Here is a 22,523-nt window from a genome sequence, read left to right on the forward strand (position 1 = left end):
AGGACTGAGAGAGAGGAGGAGGGAGAATGAGGACTTGGATTTTGGTTTGGGCCAGGATTTCTGCAGACTCCCTCTGACCTTTCTTCAGGGAAGAAAATGGAATTCTGAGTCCATTTGAAAGCTCTGAGGAAAACCTGACCTCTCACGATTCCTTCCCTCTAGCTCTGCTTTCTCAAGACTGTGCTTCACCAGGAGAGGAATCTAGAAGACTGATTGAGTCTTAGAATTTTAAGTCATGGCCCATGTGAGTTGGAATTGCCTCTTTCCAAAAATTATAACCATCTATATCACATCATATGAGCGTTTTTATTTCTTATCCTTAAACTGCTTGCTTAAGTCACTATTCAGTGTGGTATGTGATAGCTGGGAAACAGTCCACTGCCTTCCCTAGGTGTCCCTCTTCTGTCCAACATGGCATTCGGCACCTCCTGCATCCTAATACTTTGACAGAGCACTGAAGGAGGAGAAATATTTTGCCTTAAAGGAAATAGTAGAGACTTTCTTTTCAAATCTGTGGCTTGACAAAGTGGAACTGAGTGGCTAAACAGGATACACTACATGAAAGCTTTTATTTACTCTGTAGAATGGGATATATCGATTATTAAAGGTGAGAGTTGGTAATGGTTGGTATTCATTTTAGTATGTGGCACTTTATCATGGCTTTTAAATAGAGGGTATGATGGAAGGCTAATAAGTTCAGAGAGATCAGGGATCTCTGACCAGTAAATCAATGAGAGATTAATATTAATAAGACATGTGCTGATTGTCACTACTTAGCCTAGAGCCCAGAGATTTTATACATTCCCACAGAAAATGGTATTCTCCACAGAAAATGATACTCAGTTAGGGAGTGTATCTCTTCCAAGAATCCTTTCAATTTCAGCTAATAGAAAATTCAACTAAAAATAGCCTAAGGAGGAAGGGAAACTTGGCACATAATAAATCTGGAGTTAGTCATTTAAGCCTGGTGTGGCATCCCTGTGGTATCAACAAAGAACTCATGATTCTGGGCTGTCATCCTGTTGTCTGCTATTTGTCACGGAAAGGTCATAAGGATGTTGTGACTGAACAACAGGAGATTTTAAGAACATATAGGCATTCAGCTTCCATGTCATTTCCCCCCGTCCCCCATACTACAGGCAGCCAACTTCAGTTTTTTGCTCAGTGAGTGTCCCACTTCCTACAGTGCCCTTTTTCATTTGTGTCCCTTCTACCTAAAAGATTTCTTTTAATTTCACCATTGGTGCTTGGGTTTGTTGTTTCAGCAGTTGATGATGTTCAGGGATATAGCTGTAGACTTCTCTCAAGAGGAGTGGGAGTGCCTGGACTTGGAACAGAGACATTTGTACAGAGATGTGATGTTGGAGAACTACAGCAACATGATCTCACTGGGTAAGATTCACAAACTGGCCCCAGAACTTTCTGCTTTCTACATTGTGAATTTTTAAATTGTCTTTCAAGTGTCTAGGGGAATGTCTGACTTCTTTCTGGAAAAATGGCTTACACTTTGTAAATTTGGTTCTAGTGATCCTCAGTGGGAACATCCACCCTCTCCATCCTTTGGAAATACTTTATGCTTTTTTCTTGCTCTTCCTATAAGTGTTTTTCTTCCTTCATAACTAAGGGACTAGATGCAAACTTTGAAACCTCTACCATTTGGTCATTTCTTGTTTCTTATCTCTAATCAGGACTTTGCATTTATCAGCCAGATGTATTCTCTTTACTGGAGAAGGGAAAAGAACCCTGGATATTTTTACAGGATGAGACAAGAGGACATTGCCCAGGTGAGTGATGGTTGAGCCAGCACAGGAACACCATCATTGCAGCTAAGAGCCCAGATGTTTATTGAGGCAGCACCATCTCTGAAATATTGGTCTCAGGTTTCTTCCTCAGGGAATAAAAACCCATGGACAAAAGCCTGAGACCTAGAGCCAAAAGTAACCTTTTCAGCATGAATTTCCAAATGACCCTTCTCTTCACCTCCAAATTCCACTCCCAATTCAGTCCTCTTCATTTTCTTTTCCTCATATTATAAAAAGGTGTCATTCTTTTTCTCCAGTAGTCAATTTATTAATGCTTTAATTGAGTTTCTTTCTTTTTTTTTATTTAGATATTTGTAAATGTCTTCATTTAGATATTTGTAAATTTCTAAAAAAAAATTTTTTTTTTAATTTTCCCTACTCAATCTTGTATTTTTCTTACTCTGCCTAAATTCTCCTTGGTTCTGTATTTCTTGCACTCATTAATTCATTCTTTTAACTAACATCTATTAATTTTCCAATTTCATTTTAGGATAAGAAGGGTTAACAAAGAGTAACCTATTTGTTACTACCTACAAAGAGTAATCTATTAAGAAATTTGTATTTTTTTTTTTTTGACTGGAATATGTCCATAAATTTAAGCAAAATAGGCTCTAAATTAAGAGAAGATGTAATAGGCTGCTTAGTTGAAAATCAGGAATGTAGGGGAAAATGGCTTCTGGCTATAGTGAATAGGAAGTGGCAGAAGAGAGGTTAAGGCTAATGGAGGACAACAAAGAGAATGCAATGTCATAAAAGTCCTAGCAGTCAAGAGGAAACAAGGGGTATATTTGGCAAGTTGAGGTTAATTAATGAATTTTCTATTATGAGCAAGACTCAGATTGAAATAACATACTCTTGGAGCTTCTTTTTTATTTGAAATACCGAGGAAAGAAAATAAATTTTATTTCCTTACTGGGCTCATGTTTGTAAATTCCAGAAACTATATTTTGTGTTTTAAAATTGTTCTTTTTCTGAACTATTGATACTGCAACAACTTGAATGAATCTCAAGGACATTGTGCTGAATGAAAAATGCCAACTCCAAAGGTCACATGCCAAATGAATCCATTTATAGAATGTTCTGGAAATCACTAAATTATAACCATTGAAAACATATTAGTGGTTGCTAGTGGTTAGGGATGAGCATGGGAGAGTGATGGTGGTGATTATGGCTATAAAGAGGGAGCACAAGAGGTAAAATCGGTGTAGTAATGGTCTTGGTCTGTGTCTTGATTGTGGTGGTGTTTACAGGAATCCATGTATGTGATGAAATGATATAACTATACATATGCGTTGTGCCAATATCAGTTTCATGGTTTTGATATTGTGCTTTATGTAAGATGTATTCGTTGGACAAAACTGGGTAAGGGGTACTCTTGCAACTTCTTGTGAACTTATAATTACAGTTGACCCTTAAACAACTCAGGGTGTTTCGGGGCACCGACCCTTGCACTGTCAAAAATTCATGTATAAATTTTGACTTTCCAAAAACTTAACTACTAGCAGCTTACTGTTGACTGGAAGTCTTACCAATAGCATAAATTAACACATACTTTATATGTTACATGTGTAATATAATGCTTCCTTAAAGTAAGCTAGAGAAAAGAATATGTTATTAAGAAAATCATATGCAAGAAAAGTTAATTTACAGTACTGGAAAAAAATCTACATATAAGTGGATCCATGCAGTTTAAACCTGCATTGTTCAAGGGTCAACCATATTTCAAAATAAAAGCTTTTGTAACATATTCTGGTCCCTAAGATCTATGCAATTTTATTTTATATTTTTATTTCCTAAACACTGTTATGTGCTTTTAAAATTCTGGTTAAATTATAAAATTTTCCATACTATAAATGTAAAATTTTCACATACTATAAATGTACTATTATATATTAAGGTTATTCTGTATTTCTTGTTACTAAAGTTATAATTCTTAGTACACATCAATTATTCATGGGTTTTTTTCCACATTGGATGATGGTTGTGTCTCAGATATGAAATTCCTTGGCCAAAGGATTTAAAGTTAGAATACAATGTGCCCAATTAATTTAAGATAGTTAATTGATTTGTCATTGGAAAAGTTACTTTAAATCATAGAAAATTATGTGAATACCTTAAACTATATTTATTTACAACCCATAACCATTTTACCCATGTTTCATTATAGGGCCAGGGCATGCTCTCCCTAATTGGAGTTCTGCCTATTCTTATATTAACCACACTAGTAATTCATTCTCCTAATTTTTTGGTTTCTGTTTTGAATAAGAATTTAGTTAATCTGACTGTGGAATCTTTTCCCCCCAGTCTTTATAATTGACTCCAAACTACTAAAATAAAATTTGTAGCCTTCTTAAATGAGTTTTTTTAGAGTATTCACTTAGTTTTCATAAAAAACAATCTTTCTTTCATATTTCTTTATATAATGATACTAACATATACAAGTTAAAATGTCAAAAACAGTTGGTATAAACAGGTTTGGAAACAAATAGCAGATTCATGGTAAACACATGGGTATCTGGGAGGTAGCTATGACTTGAATGTATTTGTATATTGTGGAAATTAATACTTATGTTTTCAGAAGGATCAGAGGGCATTGGTTCACATGAAGGTCAGGGATGGTATCAGTTTCAACGTAGTCTCACTACAAATGAGCTATTTTTATTTTTTTTTAATGTTTATTTATTTTTGAGAGAGGCAGAGTGCAAGCAGGGGGAGGGGCAGAGAGAGAGGGAGACACAGAATCTGAAGCAGGCTTCAGGCTCTGAGCTGTTGGCACAGAGCCCGATGTGGGACTCAAACTCACTAACTGTGAGATCATGACCTAAGCCAAAGATGGATGCTCAACTGACTGAGCCACTCTGGTGCCCCCAAGTGAGTTATTTTTAAGTAGAGACTTCTAATAATTTAATAACTTAAAGGCTATTGATTTCTAGGGAGGATGGATATTTCTTGTTTACTGAATTACTGGTTGTATTTATTTGATAAATGTCTGCTGTGTGCTTGATCTATCCTTACCATTTGTTGGCTTAATATTTTGTATTTTTGGTGTGAGTGGGCATTCACATAAAAGAAACACTAATACACTAATACCTAGTTAGGGTGGCCAGAAGAATATTTATCTTTATTTTTTTTAAGACTTTAGTTTTATTTTGGTCCTAAAATTTTTGCTTTACACCTTAAGATAAAACAGGAAAATAATAAGCTGCATATATTTGAAATCTGCAGTTTGGTCTGTTCTGACATTATGCTATATACATGAAATAATCACCATAATCAAGAAAAATATACTTCAGTTCTTGCCAGATTTTCCTTGTGCCCCTTTGCCATTCATTCCCCTTTCGACTCCCATCTTTGAGAGATCACTACCTGCTTTTTGTAACTCTAGATTAGTTTATATGCTCTAGAGTGTTACATAAATTGTTATACAATATATACTTTTTTCCTTTTTGCTAGCCTTGTGTCTTTTGCTAGCATGATTTTGAAATTTATCTGTGTGGTTGCATGTATCAATAGCTTATTTGTTATTTCTCTGTAGTGTTCCATGTATGGCTATACTTTATTCATTCATTCACCTGTTCATGGAATTTGTTCTGAAAATTCTCAGCCATTATGTTTTCAAATATTGCTGCTTCTCCCATTCTTCCTCTCTTCTCCCTTTAGGCTTCCATTTACATTTACGTTTAATATTCTAACTGAATCTGTCATAATGCTTCTGTTAGGACTTTTCCAACCTTTTTCTCTTGGAGTTTTTCTTTTGACTTGTATTGGTTTCTTTCTTTTTTTTTTTTTTTACTTGTATTGGTTTCTTGTTCTCTGCTAAAATGATTTTGTTTTTAGCTTTTTGAGCATAGTTACTTTTAAACCCTGTCTCATAACTCCAATATCTAGAGTGCTTTTAGGTGTATTTCTACTATTGTTTCTGTGGTCTGTTTACATTCATATTGTCTGGTTACTTATTTAATTTTGTGCCAGACAGTGTTTTCAAAATGGTAGAACTAATGCCCAGGATACCTTCCTTTATAGAGGATTTCTATTTGCTTCTCTCAAGTACCTGAAGGCATTAACATTTTGGTTGATATCTTAATCCATCACCCTCCTTAGATAGTTTGAAACTGAACTATAGTTCCTGTGTAGGTCTGCCTCTGTTTTACTCAAGTTTCTTATTTCTAGCCTTTCAGTTATAACAGCATGAGGAATGCAGACAGACCCTGGATACTAATCTCTGCCACCTTAGCCCTGAGATGTCATAAATTCTATCAGTCTCTAAGCCAAATGCTAGTGCCAGTACAATCTGAATAGTAAAAATTGGCTGAGCCTTTTCAGTATATCAAATAATGTCATAATATTTTCTTATTTTGTTCATCTAAAATATTTTACCAGTAAGTTTGACAACACATAGAGATTTGGTTAGAGATGTTTGTTTTCTTGTATAAGTTTTAAAGTTTTTTTTGCCATTGATGTCTTTAATTTACTGGTAGTTTTTGTTTGTATATAGTATAAAGAAGAGTTATAATTTTTTCCCCACACATTTATAGTGAAACACCACTTGTGGAATAATCGTATTCCTTCTGTCATAATCTTAAGTTTCTGTGTTGTTTCTGAGTCCTTGATTGTCTTCCACTGGGTTATATGTAGAGATACTATTTGACCAGAAATATGTAAAAATTCTTGACATGGCTGAGAACCTACTCATGGGTTTTTTTTTTTTTCTTTTTAATATAAATTAGAAGTGATTCTAGTAGGCACTATTTTATTTTTTCCAGCTGTGTTCACTTGTTTAGTTCAGGCTCAGGATAAGCAGCAAGTTAGGTTTCACCAAGAAGAGATGTATAAAGAGTCATAATTAAGGACCTGGAATGTAAATGTAAGTGAGAAAAATCGGAGGGTGATACAGAGTAAAAATGTAGTAGGATCATTATTTCTAACTTTCATGTTTGTGCTGTGTTTGGGGTGTCCCATAGCTTGTTTATTAAATTAAGAATATGCAGATCGTGACCTGCTTAATGAGGAGGCACAAGCCACCCACACAGGGTTGGCAGGTAGCTCCCTCAGCATCCAAGCTTCTACTTTGGAGAAGTGAAAATGCTGGAGTCATTGTGATTGAAGGCACAGGTTTAATACAATTACACAAGGGAAGTTAAATCACAAGATTTATTACTTATGAATTGTGGAAATTGGGGCAGGGGCACACAGTGAGCTGTGGGAAGGACAGTCCTCCATCCCAGGTCATGAGCAAGTGGGAGATAAGAAAGCAGAGTAGCAAGCACCTTACTTAGAAGGTAGTTGGGGTTGAGGTCACTAACTTTTTGTGGGCTCAATGCTATGTGGCTATTTTTAAAGTGACTGGGAAAAACCACGCAGGAACTCATGATGGGAATCCTAAGCTCAGATCTTAATCTAAATGCTGAGGTTCTGGGTGTGGGCAGGGTTGTCATACTGTAAGATGCCTAGGCAGCATCTCAAAGTAACTTTTCTCATCACATTCTATTATGTGAGGAATTTATTTTAATGTCTTTGATTTATATTCATTTGATATTTCATTTATCTTAAATGCCTTGCCTGTAATAATTAGCACAGTAATAATAATCATTTTCTAGTAGTTGTTTATGTGTGAGATACTGTTAAACCATTTCCAGTCCCTTCCGTTTTTCTTCTCTAATCGTTAATCACCATCATCATTGTCATCATCATCGTCATCATCATCATCATCATGTACTACTTGTGTGGTGCTTTTTCTGTGTTAGGCACTTTATAAAAATAGTATGTTTTGGGGCGCCTGGGTGGCGCAGTCGGTTAAGCATCCGACTTCAGCCAGGTCACGATCTCGCGGTCCGTGGGTTCGAGCCCCGCGTCGGGCTCTGGGCTGATGGCTCAGAGCCTGGAGCCTGTTTCCGATTCTGTGTCTCCCTCTCTCTCTGCCCCTCCCCCGTTCATGCTCTGTCTCTCTCTGTCCCAAAGATAAATAAACGTTGAAAAAAAAAAAATAGTATGTTTTCCCAACCCTCTCAATAGATCTCTTTAAAAAATATATTAATGTCCCTATTTATCATATGGAAAAATAAGAGCTCAGTGAAGCTCAGTAATTTTCTCAGAACCTAAAGATGGTGTTAGTGAACAGAACTGAGCCTGAAACTGTGGTCTGTCCTTTTTCCGCTACAATACACTACTACTTATACATGTAACTGAGCTGCCTCTCAACTTCTTCAGTCACTGCTAGAGTACTTGCTCAGTTCTCACCTCTCTCCTCCCAAGAAAAATTTGTAGCATAACCATATGACAATTTCATCAAATCCTAGCACATATCAAAAATGAGTCACACAGGGGTCCTACTTATTCTTAGCTCATGCCAGACTCCTTGCCCTTGACAAAACTTCTCAAAGTATTTTCCTTTTTGAACTATTACCCATAATTATGTCCTTTAACCTAAATGCAACATACCTGTGTTACTGAGTTCCTGCTCTTCTGTTAACTCTAGACCAGACAACTTCCCACATTTAAGACTGATACTCTTATTTCCCAACATTACTGTTTTTAAGCTCGGAATTATGTAAGATATTCATTGTAGTATCTTGCATAGTATTTGAAATTTGTAAATATTTTGTGAAATATTTTCAGTGGCCTTGGATAGAAGGGAAAGGAAGAAAAGACCTGTTGGAAGGGCCTGAAAGCATAAAGCAGAATGGTTGAGCAATACTATAAACTCAAGAATAAAGAAAACAAAAGCACCTTGGTTGAAGTCATGTGACAAAAAGATGGCTTGGTTTTATACAGTGGAGGAAATGAGCAGGGTGAAGTCTTTAAGTGTGCAAAGGCAAATTGAAGCATAATTAAGTAGCTGTAATTACATTCTGCATATTTGTCTTTGAGGTAGTTTAGATATGCTCTTGTTTCATCCTATTTGTACAGAAAGTAATATGGAAGCAGGATATTCAGTAAACATGGAAGGGATTAGACAGTGCGATGTGTTATGTTGTTCTCACATGACTAAATGATCCCAGTTGTGCTTCCTGGTACCTGGTTTTTGTAATATTATCCTTTATTCCATCCTAAATTCCCCCTACTCCACTTTTTTTGTTTGTTTTATAGTGTATTTTTTACAGAATTATTTTTTTAATGCCTGACATATGCTGAAGGTTGATTTATCATACTGAGTGAAACAGTTTTATCTTTACATTGGCTTTCCATGATTGGGTGGTACCCGAATAATTATTTTCTTAAATTGAATTGCTCAGGTGAATTTGACGAAAACAAAGGTTTTGGGTTTTTTTTTGTTTTGTTTTTTTTTTGTTTTTTCCTTGAGAGAGAGAGTAGGGGAAGGACAGAGGGGGAGAGAATCTTAAGCAGGTTCCACCCCCATCATGGAGCCCAATGCAGGACTCAGTCTCACAACCATGAGATCATGACCTGAGCTGAAATCAAAAGTTGCACGCTCAACCGAATGAACCACCCAGGTGCCCCTAAAACAAAGCTTTTATATATTGAAACACCCACCTCAACTTTTATTAGTTCTCTTAAATTTCTATTTATTTTCCACCTTTTTTTCATATCACCCAGAATTTGAGAATTTCTTAAGCCATTCACTTCTTGTGTGCTTTATGTATTTTAAGATTTACTTCTTATATCTACATTGGAGGTTTTATTTCTTTTTGAACAGTAAAACAGTAGGAATTTACCTTCTTATCTTTCAGACATGCCATTCAGATGTCAAACCAAGGAGTTATCACAAAAAAGTGTTACTTTTGAGAGAGAATTATCTCAATTGGAAATCTGTAAAAAACACAACCTTGAATATTCATGTTTTAGGGCTGATTGGGAAAGCAAAGGTCAGTTTGAAACACAACAGGAAAATCAGGAAGAATGTTTAAAGCAAGTTATACTCACCGATGAAAAAATGTCCACTTTTAACCATCACACAGCTCACAGACTTGATACAGGAAAGAAACTGAATGAATTTAAAGAGTGTGCGAAAGCCTTTTGTTCTGGCTCGGACTGTGATCAACATCAATTAATTCACACTGGTGAGAGATTTTGTGAAGATAAAGAATATGAGAAGACCTTTCTTTCTGATTCAGAACTTGCTCAATATCAGACAGTACACTCTGCCAAGAAAACATATGAATGTAAAGAATGTGGGAAGGCTTTTAGTTTGCGTTCAAGTCTTACTGGTCACAGGAGGATTCATACTGGTGAAAAACCTTTTAAATGTAAGGAATGTGGGAAGTCCTTTAGATTTCATTCACAACTTAGTGTTCATAAGCGTATTCATACTGGTGAGAAATCTTATGAATGTAAACAATGTGGGAAAGCCTTCAGTTGTGGCTCAGATCTTACACGACATCAGAGAATTCATACCGGTGAAAAACCTTATGAATGTAATGAATGTAGAAAGGCCTTTAGTCAGCGATCACATCTTACTAAACATCAGAGAATTCACACTGGTGAAAAACCTTATGAATGTAAGCAGTGTGGAAAAGCGTTTACTCGTGGTTCACACCTAACTCAACATCAGAGAACTCATACTAGTGAGAAATCTCATGAATGTAAGGAATGTGGAAAAGCCTTTATTCGTGGTTCAAATCTTGCTCAACATCAGAATGTTCATGTTGGTAGGAAACCCTATGAATGTGAGAAATGTGGAAAAGCCTATATCTGGAGTTCACACCTTGCTAGACATCAACGAATTCATAATGGTAGGAAACCTTATGAATGTAAGCAATGTGGGAAGACATTTATTTGGGCCTCCTATCTTGCTCAACATGAGAAAATTCATAATGAGAGGAAACTCTATGAATGTAAGGAATGTAGAAAGACCTTTCGTCATGGCTCAGAGTTTAATCGGCATCAAAAAATTCATACTGGTGAAAGAAACTATGAATGTAAGCAATGTGGAAAGACCTTTTTTCGTGGTTCAGAACTTAATCGACATCAGAAAATCCACACTGGAAAGAGACCTTATGAATGTGAGGAATGTGGAAAAGCCTTTCTCTGGGGTTCACAACTTACTCGACATCAGAGAATACATACTGGTGAGGAACCTTATGTATGTAAAGAATGTGGGAAATCTTTTATCTGGGGTTCACAGCTTACACGACATAAGAAGATTCATACTGATACAGAATCATATGAATGTAAAGAAAGTAGCCAGATCTTTAGTCCCCATCCATATTTTACTGAACAGAAAATTCACAATGGTGAGAATCTCTGTCAATGGAAAGACTATAGGAACACCTTTAGTCAGGACTCAGACTTTGCTCAACATCAGGATATTTACACTTTTGAGAAATCCTATGAATGTAAAAATTTTGAGACATTTTCTCCAAGCTCTCATCTTATTTCACTCTTGTGAGGTCTTATAATATAAAAATATAGGAAGTCTTTATTCATAACTCCTTAATTGATGTCAGTTAATTCCTTCTTTTGAGGAACTCACAAGTATAAGTAATATTGGAAGAACATTTGACAGAGCACACAACACACTAAATAGCAGAGAATTCATAATACAATCTATATTAATATAGGAAAGCATTTACTGATTGGTTTTCCATTTGGAATATCAGGGTAAAACCCTATGAAAAAGATGACACTGTGATTCTCTTGAATCATTCTTAAAAGCATTCTCCACATCATTGATACTACTCTGCATAGAATTTAAATCTAACTCACATAGGGAAACCTTCCATTCCTATTAAATTTTGTTAGAGTTCCACAAAATTATACCAAAGGTGAATTTCTGTTACGTAATTAATCTTGGGAAGCCTTGAGCTGTGTCATGCAGTTTATTTGGCATGTCTTAGTTTCAACACCTCTTATCTTTGTATTTTTTTGGAAAGTAACTTGAATCTGTGTTTCCTTATTTGATTACAAGGGTTAAATGAGCTTGATGACTTCAATGACTTAATAGCCATCATTAATATTAGTGTTAGACAGCTTCTATGAGAGGAAGACCTTAACAATATAATGAATGTAGACAAATATGCCATCTATATGTGTGTCTTATTGAACAGCAGGATGCTAATTCTGAAGAAAAACCAGTCAAATGGAAGGGAAGAAAGGTTTGAATCAGTATTAAATTCATTTGCTGCATAAAAAAATTCATACTATAAAGAAAGCCTTATGGTTTTAATGAAAGTGGAGTTGTTGAATGCTCACCAGTGTTTTTTTTTTTTTTTTTTTTTTGGTTTTGTTTTTAAAGGCATTTAGAAATGATTTGTCCCTAACAGATTTCTAAAGCCAAATGTCATATCCATTTTATCACCACAATGACAATTTATTTTTTTTAAGTTTATTTATTTTGAGAGAGAAAGCATGAGCAGGGTAGGGGCAGAGAGAGAGAGAGAGAGAGAGAGAGAGAGAGAGAGAGAATCTCAAGCAGGCTCCCCACTGTCAGCAAGAGCCCAATGTGGGGCTCAATCTCATGAACTGTGAGATCATGACCTGAGCGAAAATCAAGAGTCAGATGCTTAACTGACTAAGCCACCCAAGTGCCCCTGAAATTCAGAAATTAGAAAATAGCCAAATGAATTCTGATCTCTTGGAAATTTAACACTACATTTATAAATTATCAAAGTAGTGAGCAAATCAAAAGTGAAATTACAGGCTTATTTAGATGTGAATGATAACAAAACTCCTATATGTCAAATCCTATGAACATGACCATGGCAGCTCTCGATGTAAATTACTCTTATGTATATAACAAAGAAAATTGAGGGAAGTTTACTTCTTGTCACCACTGTATTTCCAGCACTTATAACAGTGCCTGTCATATTGTAGAGTCCAAGTATTTGTCAAATTAAATAATGATTACTTAACAAGCTAAAGTAAGAGCTGATGCCCCAATGGGCATTTGAATTGATAGAAATGTGTTTTTTTCTTAATTTTTTTTAATGTTTATTTATTTTGAGAGAGTATGTGTGAGCAGGGGAGGGACAGAGAGAGTAGGAGAGAGAAAGAATCCCGAGCAGTCTCTGCACTGCCAGAGCAGAGCCTAAGGTGGGGCTTAAACTCACGAACCATGAGATCATGTCCTGAGCCAAGATCAAGAGTCAGATGTTTAACCGACTGAGCCACCCAGGTGCCTCTGAATTGATGGAAAGCTTTATTTAATGAAAATAAAGAAAAATTCATAGAATAAATAACAATACAGAAGGTTTTTTATTTTAAGTCAAAATGTTTCTTGGTAGCAATGCCTTAACATTATCATAAGAAAGGAGAAATGTGGTACATGTTTTAGAGGGTATTTTTAATGACAATATGAAGAGATATAAACCTTACTAGAAACAAATTTTAAATAGAATATAGTTTGTTTTCTAGGAAAATAAATTATTAAATTTCAAGAGTAACTAAAAGGGGCCAAAAAGTTTAAGTTAGAAAAAATAATCTTTATAACTCATGTAGGAGTACAGGCTGCTCCCTGAAGAAACAAAATCCTATGGAAAAATTGCTAGCAGATGCTAAAAGACTAACGTAATTCTGATAACAAAATTAGATGTGGAGTAGCCCTTGAACAACAAATTCCAGAAGAATTTTACTCATGAACATACATGACAAGAACTAATACAGGAGCACCTGGGTGGCTCAGTCAGTTAAGCATCTGTCTTTGGCTCAGGTCATGATCTCACAGTTCAGAAGTTCAAGCCCCACATCAAGCTCTGTGCAGAAAGTGCGATGCCTGTTTGGGATTCTCTTCTCCCTGTCTTTCTGCCTCTCCCCCACTTGTGCTCACTCCCTCTTTCTCTCTAAAAACAAAAACAAAAAACTAATACAATAGTCAAATGATGTTTACCCAGAATGTTTAAACTCTGACCTTGGATAGGTGATAATTCTGTAGTTTATGCATAACAGCAAGGTGTATCATTGATGAAGATGTACTTTACCAGTTCAGCACTTAATTTATTCTAAGAGTATTTTCTTGATACCTTTTAGTATTACATAAGTTAAAGAATATTGAGTTTATGTACATGTATGTAGCACATAATTCAGTTCTTTAACAGTAGTTAAACAGTATTAGGGACGTACTTCCCTCTGAAATTATTGTCTTCTGTGGAATTTCTCAACTCATGTGGGGAAAGTGAAATTTTTTTGTTATATTACTTTATTGTAATAAACCAGCCATTTTCATTCATGCTGACTATTTTTGTTAAGGTGATGATTACATTGAGAAATGTAACAGCTTTCTGGACGTCCATATACAGATAACTATGGCCATTCCTTTTTCTTTTGGCCTAGACTTCTGTGTTGAGTTTAGTATCAGTGTGCATATCTGGTGCTCTTGTCTCCTTCATTGTGAATTCCTGGATCTCCTTGAATGCCTGAGGTACGTGTTTCTTGAACCCCTTTCCATTGGTATGTTTGTGAATTTTGATAATGTCTTCTCTAGTCTACCATAGAGATAACAAAAATTCTTTAGTCATTCCCTAACCACCTTTCTTTGCAGGAACCATTCTGCTAGATTCATTTTGGGAAAGAATTTTTTAATCATTAGTATTAGCACAATTGGATGAAATTTATGGAAAAAAATCAGTTTCCTCTCTGACAGTGTAAAGTAGGATGAATTCCCAATAAATCCAGATATCTAAATGTAAAAACTAAAAATAAAACAGAAAGAAACTTTGCAAATACTACATGGGTGAATTTCTTTATAACCCTGGAATGGAGATATTAAGAAGTATGACTCAAAAATCCAAGTAGAAATAAAGAAAAAAGTAAATAATTTTTATAGGACTCCATGTTAAAGATAAAGGACAATGAAAAATTGGAGATATTTGCCAGTATATCACAGACTAATATCCTTAAAGATTCTAAAATTTGAGATGAGAATGCAAGTTACACTACATTGAGATACCACTTCATCCCTACCAGATGCACAGAAATCCTAAAGGGTATTAATATACTCTATTGTCAAGACTGAAAAAATAAGAGCTCTGAAATTGCTGATGAAAATGAAAAAATATAGTACAGTCCATATAGGAGGGAATTAAGCAATGTCCAGGTGTAGTCTCATGCATTTACCATAAGACCAGCACCCTTATTTCTATCCCAAAGATACACTCATAAAATTACAAAATATGGTATACACTAAGGAATTTTTTAAAAACATGATTTGTAAATGCAGCAAATTGGAAACAACCTAGATGTCCAGCAATCGACTGGGTGAATTAACTATCATATGAATGTACAGTGGAGTATATTGTGCATCTGTGTTTTTCTAGGGAGTGATCTTCAGAGTATCTTAAATGAAAAAGAGGTAAGTGCAGAATATGTTTATTATACTAATATTTGTGAAAGAAGAGGAGGATACTATATATACCTGTACTTTAAAAAAGAAATCTCGGGGCGCCTGGGTGGCTCAGTAGATTAAGTGTCCGACTTCAGCTCAGGTCATGATCTCATGGTTCATGAGTTTGAGCCCCACATCAGACTCTGTGCTGACAGCTCAAAGCCTAGAGCCTGCTTCAGATTCTGTGTCCCTCTCTCTTTGCCCCTCCCCTGTTCACACTCTGTCTCTGTCTCTCAAAAATAAATACACATTGAGGAAAAAAAAAAAAGGAATCTCAAGATGAAACAACAGGGGAGGGCAAGGGTGAAAGGTTTATCTTTGGTTATACCTTCTTTTTGTTTTGACTTTGGATCCATGTAGATATTTTACATATCAGCTTTTATTTTAAAAATTAAGTCAAAAAGGAAAATAAACCTGTATCAAAACCAGTGGATTTGATTCTACATCATGTTCTGGTATAACAACATAAAGAATAATAATTTCAAATGGTGTTAAAATATTTTGACTTACCATTAGGAGAATATCTCAAAGATAATTCTGTATCTCAAGCACAAAGAGAAATATGAAGAAATCTAAACTGCCTTTATTAGTCTTTTGTTAGTGGTAATATTGGTATTATTTTTCTACCTAAGGGGTTTATTTATTTTTTTAAGTTGGCTCCATGCCCTATGTGGGGCTTGAACTCATGATCCTGAGATTGAGAGTTGCATGCTCTACCAACTTAGTCAGCCAGGCACCCCTACTAAAGGGTTTAAAAACATTAGTGACCTAGAAGCTATGAGTTGCCCATGTATCCAGACTGTAGTTTTCAAATTCCATTTTCTATAAAAAGAAAAAGTTCTCCTTAGAGAAATGGCATAAGACAGGTCAACAGTAGAAAATGTATATATAATTATCATAAAATGTCTTATTGTACCTAAAAGCAATAAAGCTATCAAAGACTACAGGATCATTAACCTAAAGGAACTGACCAAAGATAGGATCAGTTAAACATCAGAAACTATTGCAATGAGTTGAAACTGTGTAGGTAAAACTGCCTAAATTCAAAATGAAAAAAAAAAGGGGGGGAGGGGGGGGTTATGGAGTTTGCCAGAGTACTAGCATATTCTGAAATTTTGGTAAGGAACAGAACAGAATTTTGGTAAGGAACCAAATTTCCTTTGGTAAGGAACAGAACCAAGTATTTATCATGATTTTTCTGTACAAGCTGTAATCAAATAGTTGGCAAGAGGAGGTTCAGAAATGACAGACTTAGAAAGTTACATTTGGCATCATTTAATAAAATAATGGAATTGGCAACAATTCATAATAAATGGGTTATTGGGAATTTCAGAAGATAACAATAAGGTTGACAACACTTCAGTTGGCCAATCTTAACACTAAATTGGAACAACATGGTATTAATATGCCTCATGTGATGCCATAGGAAGTAGGAAGTACTACCTAAGTTATATTTCCCAACACTGAATCTTAATCTAATTTAACCTCCAGATCTAATTACCAATTTATAGGAAATAAAAGGAGTTTAAAAACTTGTGAGTAGTATGTGAAGGTCACGAATTGGCCAAATCAGAATGTGGAAAATTCTATGGGACAAATTGCCAAGTTTCTTCAGTAAATGAGTGGCATGGTAAGGAGGGAGAAAAATGAACTGCCTTAGTTCAAAAGAGACTTAAAGGTAACTTATCAACCAGATTCAGAGTGTGGAACATTCTCGAGTCCAGACTTGGAACAAATAACTGAACAGATATTTTGAGGAAATCATGAAAAATTGAACATGGATTGGGTATTAGATACTAATTAATTTTTTTAATTTGGTTGGATGTGGTAAAGAGACTGCATATGTCCTGGTGCACATGCCTGGGGCGGGAGGGGGAGGGGAGCCAACCCCGGGCTTGGTAGCATTCTCAGGGGTGCACTTTGAGAAAGCCCCCTCCCTTGAGCACTGTGGGAAGAAGGTTTATTGCCCCCTGCAAAGACAAAAGACCCTGAAGACGCCAGCCAGAGGCCCTTTGTCAACTGAGCAGAGTGCTATTTCAGAACTGGGTGTCCACATGGAGCAGGATCCTTTAAGACATTGGGTTTTGGATCCCAGTCGAGCACTGGGGAGTCAGGGGAGACTGTAGAGCAGGGCAAATCGGTCACTGAAGCCTGTGCTGCTCTGTCAGGGCAGCATAAACTGTGGTTTGGGACACCTGGTAGGAGGAGGAGAGATTGGGGTGTCGCCATTTTCCTCCCCATCACTAACACAGTGGGGCTTCAGGGAGCAGCACAGCCACCTCCAGTGGAGGTGGGACCCACTTACACCAAATGTTGCCCTTCCGAGGCCAGGAACTGCTTATTTACCAGGGTGAGATTGACACTCACTGAACTAGTTGGTCCCTCCTCCAGACCAGCACAACCACTGTTTCCAAGGCACCAACAGACAACTGTCCTGCAGTTTTGTATGTTAGTCTGTTTTTTTTTCTTTTTAAATTATTATTATTATTACTTCTTCTCTTTTTCCTGCATTACCTTTCTACTCTCCTCCCCCCCCCCCCCCACCTTAGAATCAGCCTTATAGTTTCTGATTTGATTTTTGGTCAATACTTATCTATTTTTCCTTTTTTTTTTTTTTTTTTTAATTTCTGTTCTGGTTGTTTAATCCGGCATTTTTACTCTATCCTTTTTTTACCTTTTCTGTATCTCCTTTATTTTCCTCTCTGTCTTTCTGGATTAAGCCCAATAGTTTCTTTGATTCTGTCTGCCTGGTCTTATTTCCCTCCCCTATCATTTTTCTCTTTGTTTAGGATAAGGTTTCTTCCCCCCCCCCCCCCAACTCCTCCTCTTTTCCAGGGTTACCTCAATGAACAAATCAAAGCACACCTGGTGGACAGTCCAATCCACCACTATGAGTAGTTAGATAAAGCAGCCAAGACACAATAATAGAGTGCATGTAACACACTCCAAAAACACCTCCTAAAGTGCCAGGCCCTGAACAGTGTATGACCCCTCCCCCCCCTTTTTTTTTTTTAAAGATTAAAAAAAATTTTTTTTTAACATTTATTTATTTTTGAGACAGAGAGAGAGCATGAACAGGGGAGGGTCAGAGAAAGAAGGAGACACAGAATCGGAAGCAGGCTGCAGGCTCTGAGCTGTCAGCACAGAGCCCAACACAGGGCTCAAACCCACAGACCGCGAGATCATGACCTGAGCCGAAGTCGGACGCTTAACCGACTGCGCCACCCAGGCGCCCCCCCACTCCTTTTTAATATAGTAGTACTTGCAGGTGCAGGACACATGACAAGCTGTTAGAAGATGTAAAGGACAGAAAACTAGCCAAAATGATGCAACAGAAGAATTATCCTCGAAGGGAATCCCAGGAAGAAATGACAGCCAGAGAATTGCTCAGAACAGATATAAACAATATATCTGATCAGGAATTTAGAATAATAGTCATAAGACAAATAGCTGGGCTTGAAAAATAGCATAGAAGACAGCAGAGAATCTGCAGAGATCAAGGACCTAAGAAATAGTCACAGTGAACTAAGAAATGCTGTAAATGAGCTGCAAAATAAGCTAGATGCAATAACAGCAAAGATAGGTGAAATAGAAGATAAAGTATGGAAAATGATGAAGCTGAGAAAAGTAGAGAAAGGAAGTTACTAGATGATGAGGGAACAATTAGAGACCTAAGTGATTCAATGAAATAATATCCATATCATAGGAGTTCCAGAAGGGGGAAGAGAGAAAGGGGAAGAAGATTTATTTGAACAAATTATAGCAAGATGTTCCCTAATTTGGGGTAGGAAACAGGCATCCAAGTCCAGGAGGCACAGAGAACTCCCAGATCAACAAAAATAGGTCAACACCATGACATATCATAGTGAAACTGGCAAAATACAAAGATAAAGAGAAAATTCTGAAAGCAGCTAGGGACAAATGGCCCTTAACATACAAGAGTAGACACATAAGGGTAGTAGCAGATCTGTCCACTGAAATTTGTCAGGGCAGAAGGGAGTGGCAAGAAATATTCAATGTGCTGAATAGGGAAAATATGCAGCCAAGAATTCTATGTCCAGCAAGGCTGTCATTTAGAGTAGAAGGAGAGATAAATGTTTTTCCCAGACAAAAACTAAAGGAGTTCATATACCAGCCCTGCAGGAGATCTTAAGGGGGTCTATGTGGATGGAAAGCAGAAAAGACTACAAAGGACTGGAGACATCATCACCACAAGCGTGAAACCTACAGATAACACAATGACACTAAATGCTTATCTTTTAATAATCTGAATGTAAATGGACTAAATGCCCCAATCAAAAGACATGGGGTATCAGAATGAATAAAAAGCCAAGATCCATCTATATGCTGCCTACAAGAGACTCATTTTAGACCTGAGGACACCAGCAGATTGAAAGTGAAGGGATAGAGAACCATCTATCATGCTATGGTATGTAAAAAAGAAAGCCAGAGTAGCCATACTTCTATCAGACAAACTAGATTTTAACCAAAGACTGTAACAAAAGATGAAGAAGGTCATTATAATTGAGGGGTCTATCCATCAAGAAGTGCTAACAATTATAAATGTTTATGCCCCGACTTGGAAGCACCCAAATATATGTATCAGTTAATCACGAACATAAATAAATGTATAGATAACAATACTGTGAGTGTAGGGGACTTTAATACTCCACTTACACCAATGGACAGATCATCTAGGCAGAAAATCAGTAAAGAAACAATAGCTTTGAATGACACATTGGACCAGATGGGCTTAACAGATATATTCAGATCTTTTCATCCAAAAGCAGCAGAATGCACATTCTTCTGGAGTGCACATGGGACATTCTCAAAATGGGTCACAAAACAGACCTCAACAAATATAAAAGGATTGAAATCATGCCATGCACCTATTTTCAGATCACAACGCTATGAAACTTGAAATCAACCACAAAAATAAATTTGGAAAGCCTCTAAATACATGGAGGTTAAAGAATATCCTAAGGAATGAATGGGTCAACCAGGAAATTAAGGAAGAACTTTAAAAGTATATGGAAGCAAATGAAAATGAAAACATAACAGTCCAAACCTTTTGGGATGCAGCAAAGGCAGTCCTCAGGTGAAAATACAGTGTGATCCAGGCTTATCTCAAGAAACAAGAAAAATCCCAAATACAGAATCTAACCTTACAGCTAAAGCAATTAGAAACAGAGCAGGAAAGAAGCCTCAAAACCAGCAGAAGAAAAGAAATAAAGATTAGAGCAGAAATAATATAAAATAATAATTTAAAAAAGAACAGAACAGTTCAGTGAGTCTAAGATCTGGTTTTTTGAAAGGATAAACAAAATTGGTAAACCCTTAGCCAGACTTCTCAAAAAGAAAAGAGAGAACTCAAAGAGATACAATCACAAATGAAAGAGATCACAACACTACAGAAATACAAACAAATATTACAGAAAACTATGAAAAATTATATGCCAACAAACTGGATAATCTGGAAGAAATGGACAAATTCCTAGATACCCATCCACTACCAAAACTCAAATGGGAAGAAATAGAAAACTTGAACAGACCCATAAGCAGTGAAGAAACTGAAGCAGTTATTTTAAAATCTCCCAACAAATAAGAGTCTTGGACCAGATGGCTTCCCAAGGGAATTTTATCAGACATTTAAATCAGAAAGAGTTAATTCCTATTCTTCTCAAGCTGTTCCAAAAATAGAATAGAAGGAAGGCTTCGGGACTCATTCTATGAAGCCAGCATCACCTTGATTCCCAAACCAGACAAAGACCCCACTAAAAAGGAAAATTACAGGCCAGTATCTCTGATGAACATGGATGTGAGAAATCTCAACAAGACACTAGCAAACTGAATTCAACAGTATATTAAAAGAATTATTCAGGGGCGCCTGGGTGGCTCAGTCGGTTGAGCATCCGACTTCAGCTCAGGTCACGATCTCGCGCTCCGTGAGTTCGAGCCCTGCGTCGGGCTCTGGGCTGATGGCTCAGAGCCTGGAGCCTGCTGCAGGTTCTGTGTCTCCCTCTCTCTCTGCCCCTCCCCCGTTCATGCTGTGTCTCTCTCTGTCTCAGAAATAAATAAACATTTAAAAAAAAATTTTTTTTAAAGAATTATTCACCATGATCAAGTGGGATTCATTCCTGGGTTGCAGGGCTGGTTCAATATCTGCAAATCAATCAACGTGATACATCACATTAATGGAAGAAAAGATAAGAACCATATGATCTTGTCAATAGATGTGGAAAAAGATTTTGACAAAATACAACATCTTTTCTTAATAAAAACCCTCAATAAAGTCGGAATAGAAGGAACATACCTTAACATCATAAAAGCCATATATGAAAGGCCCATAGCTAATATCACCCTCAATCAGGAAAAACTTTCCCCCTGAGATCAGGAACATGACAGGAATGTCCACTCTCACCACTGTTGTTTAACATAGTGTTGGAAGTCCTAGCCTCAACAATCAGACAACAAAACAAAATAAAAGGCATCCAAATCGACAAAGAAGTCAAACTTTCACTTTGATACTCTACATGGAAAACCTGAAAGACTCCCCCAGAAAACCTGCTAGAGCTGATACATGAATTCAGCTCTGAGCCTGGAGCCTGCTTTGGATTTTGTGTCTCTCTCTCTGCGCCTCCCCCACTCACACTTTGTTGCTCTCTCAAAAATAAATACACATTAAAAATTAAAAATACATATGTTACAAAGAAAGAATTGAAATCATACTGTGTTCTTTGCAAAGGAATTAAACTAGAAATTGTTTAGCAGAAAGATAACATGAAAACTAAACAATACACTTTAACTCTTGGGTCAAAGAGGAAATCTCAAGGGATGTTTTTTAAAAAGGTTACACTGAATGAAAATGAAAATAGAACATAGGAAAACTTGTAGAATACAATTAAATCTGAATTTACAGAAAAATTTATAGTACTAAATGCTCATCAAAAATGGGGTAAAGTTCTCAAAAAAAAAATACCACTCAAATTCCTTCCATAAGAAACTAGAAAAAGAGCAAAACAATGCAAAGTGAACAGAAGGAAGGAAATAAATATAAAGAGCTTAAAATCAATGAAATTGTAAACAGAAAAACAATACAGAAAAATAAACCAAAATCTCATCTTTTGAAAAGATCAATGAGGGGTGCCTGGGTGGCGCAGTCAGTTAAGCGTCCGACTTCAGCCAGGTCACGATCTCGCGGTCTGCGAGTTCGAGCCCCGCGTCAGGCTCTGGGCTGATGGCTCAGAGCCTGGAGCCTGTTTCCGATTCTGTGTCTCCCTCTCTCTCTGCCCCTCCCCCGTTCATGCTCTGTCTCTCTCTGTCCCAAAAATAAATAAACGTTGAAAAAAAAAGAAAAGATCAATGAAACTGATAAACTTCTAGCAAGATTGTCATCAGAAATGTAAGAGAATATTAGTAAAAATCCAGCAAACAATGATAGGATA

The 22,523-nt window shown here is 36.5% G+C and overlaps 2 protein-coding genes across 10 annotated transcripts in view; one reads left to right on the top strand and one right to left on the bottom strand.

Moving 5' to 3' along the window:
• Window positions 1-22,523, bottom strand: part of LOC121011357 (zinc finger protein 30 homolog) — a 173,586-nt gene that overhangs the window by 81,207 nt on the left and 69,856 nt on the right. The gene's annotated exons all lie outside the window — the stretch shown is intronic.
• The window catches only part of ZNF790 (zinc finger protein 790), a 33,778-nt gene that overhangs the window by 8,698 nt on the left and 2,557 nt on the right, over window positions 1-22,523 (top strand). For 2 of the 9 annotated variants that reach the window (XM_040445694.1, XM_040445695.1), the window contains exons 2-5: window positions 163-244; window positions 1,266-1,392; window positions 1,689-1,784; window positions 9,491-11,950. In XM_040445694.1, the coding sequence (XP_040301628.1) occupies window positions 236-244; window positions 1,266-1,392; window positions 1,689-1,784; window positions 9,491-11,148 (1,890 nt within the window). In that variant the 5' untranslated portion in view covers window positions 163-235 and the 3' untranslated portion in view covers window positions 11,149-11,950. Of the gene's footprint in view, window positions 1-162; window positions 245-1,265; window positions 1,393-1,688; window positions 1,785-9,490; window positions 11,951-14,027; window positions 14,116-15,010; window positions 15,184-17,913; window positions 18,094-18,139; window positions 18,188-22,523 lie in introns of those variants that run through there. The other 7 variants (XM_040445698.1, XM_040445700.1, XM_040445697.1 and 4 more) reach the window with 7 other exon arrangements.

The sequence above is a fragment of the Herpailurus yagouaroundi genome, unplaced genomic scaffold (genome assembly GCF_014898765.1).
Source record: "Herpailurus yagouaroundi ecotype Mexico unplaced genomic scaffold, PumYag 194, whole genome shotgun sequence".
Taxonomy (NCBI): domain Eukaryota; kingdom Metazoa; phylum Chordata; class Mammalia; order Carnivora; family Felidae; genus Herpailurus; species Herpailurus yagouaroundi.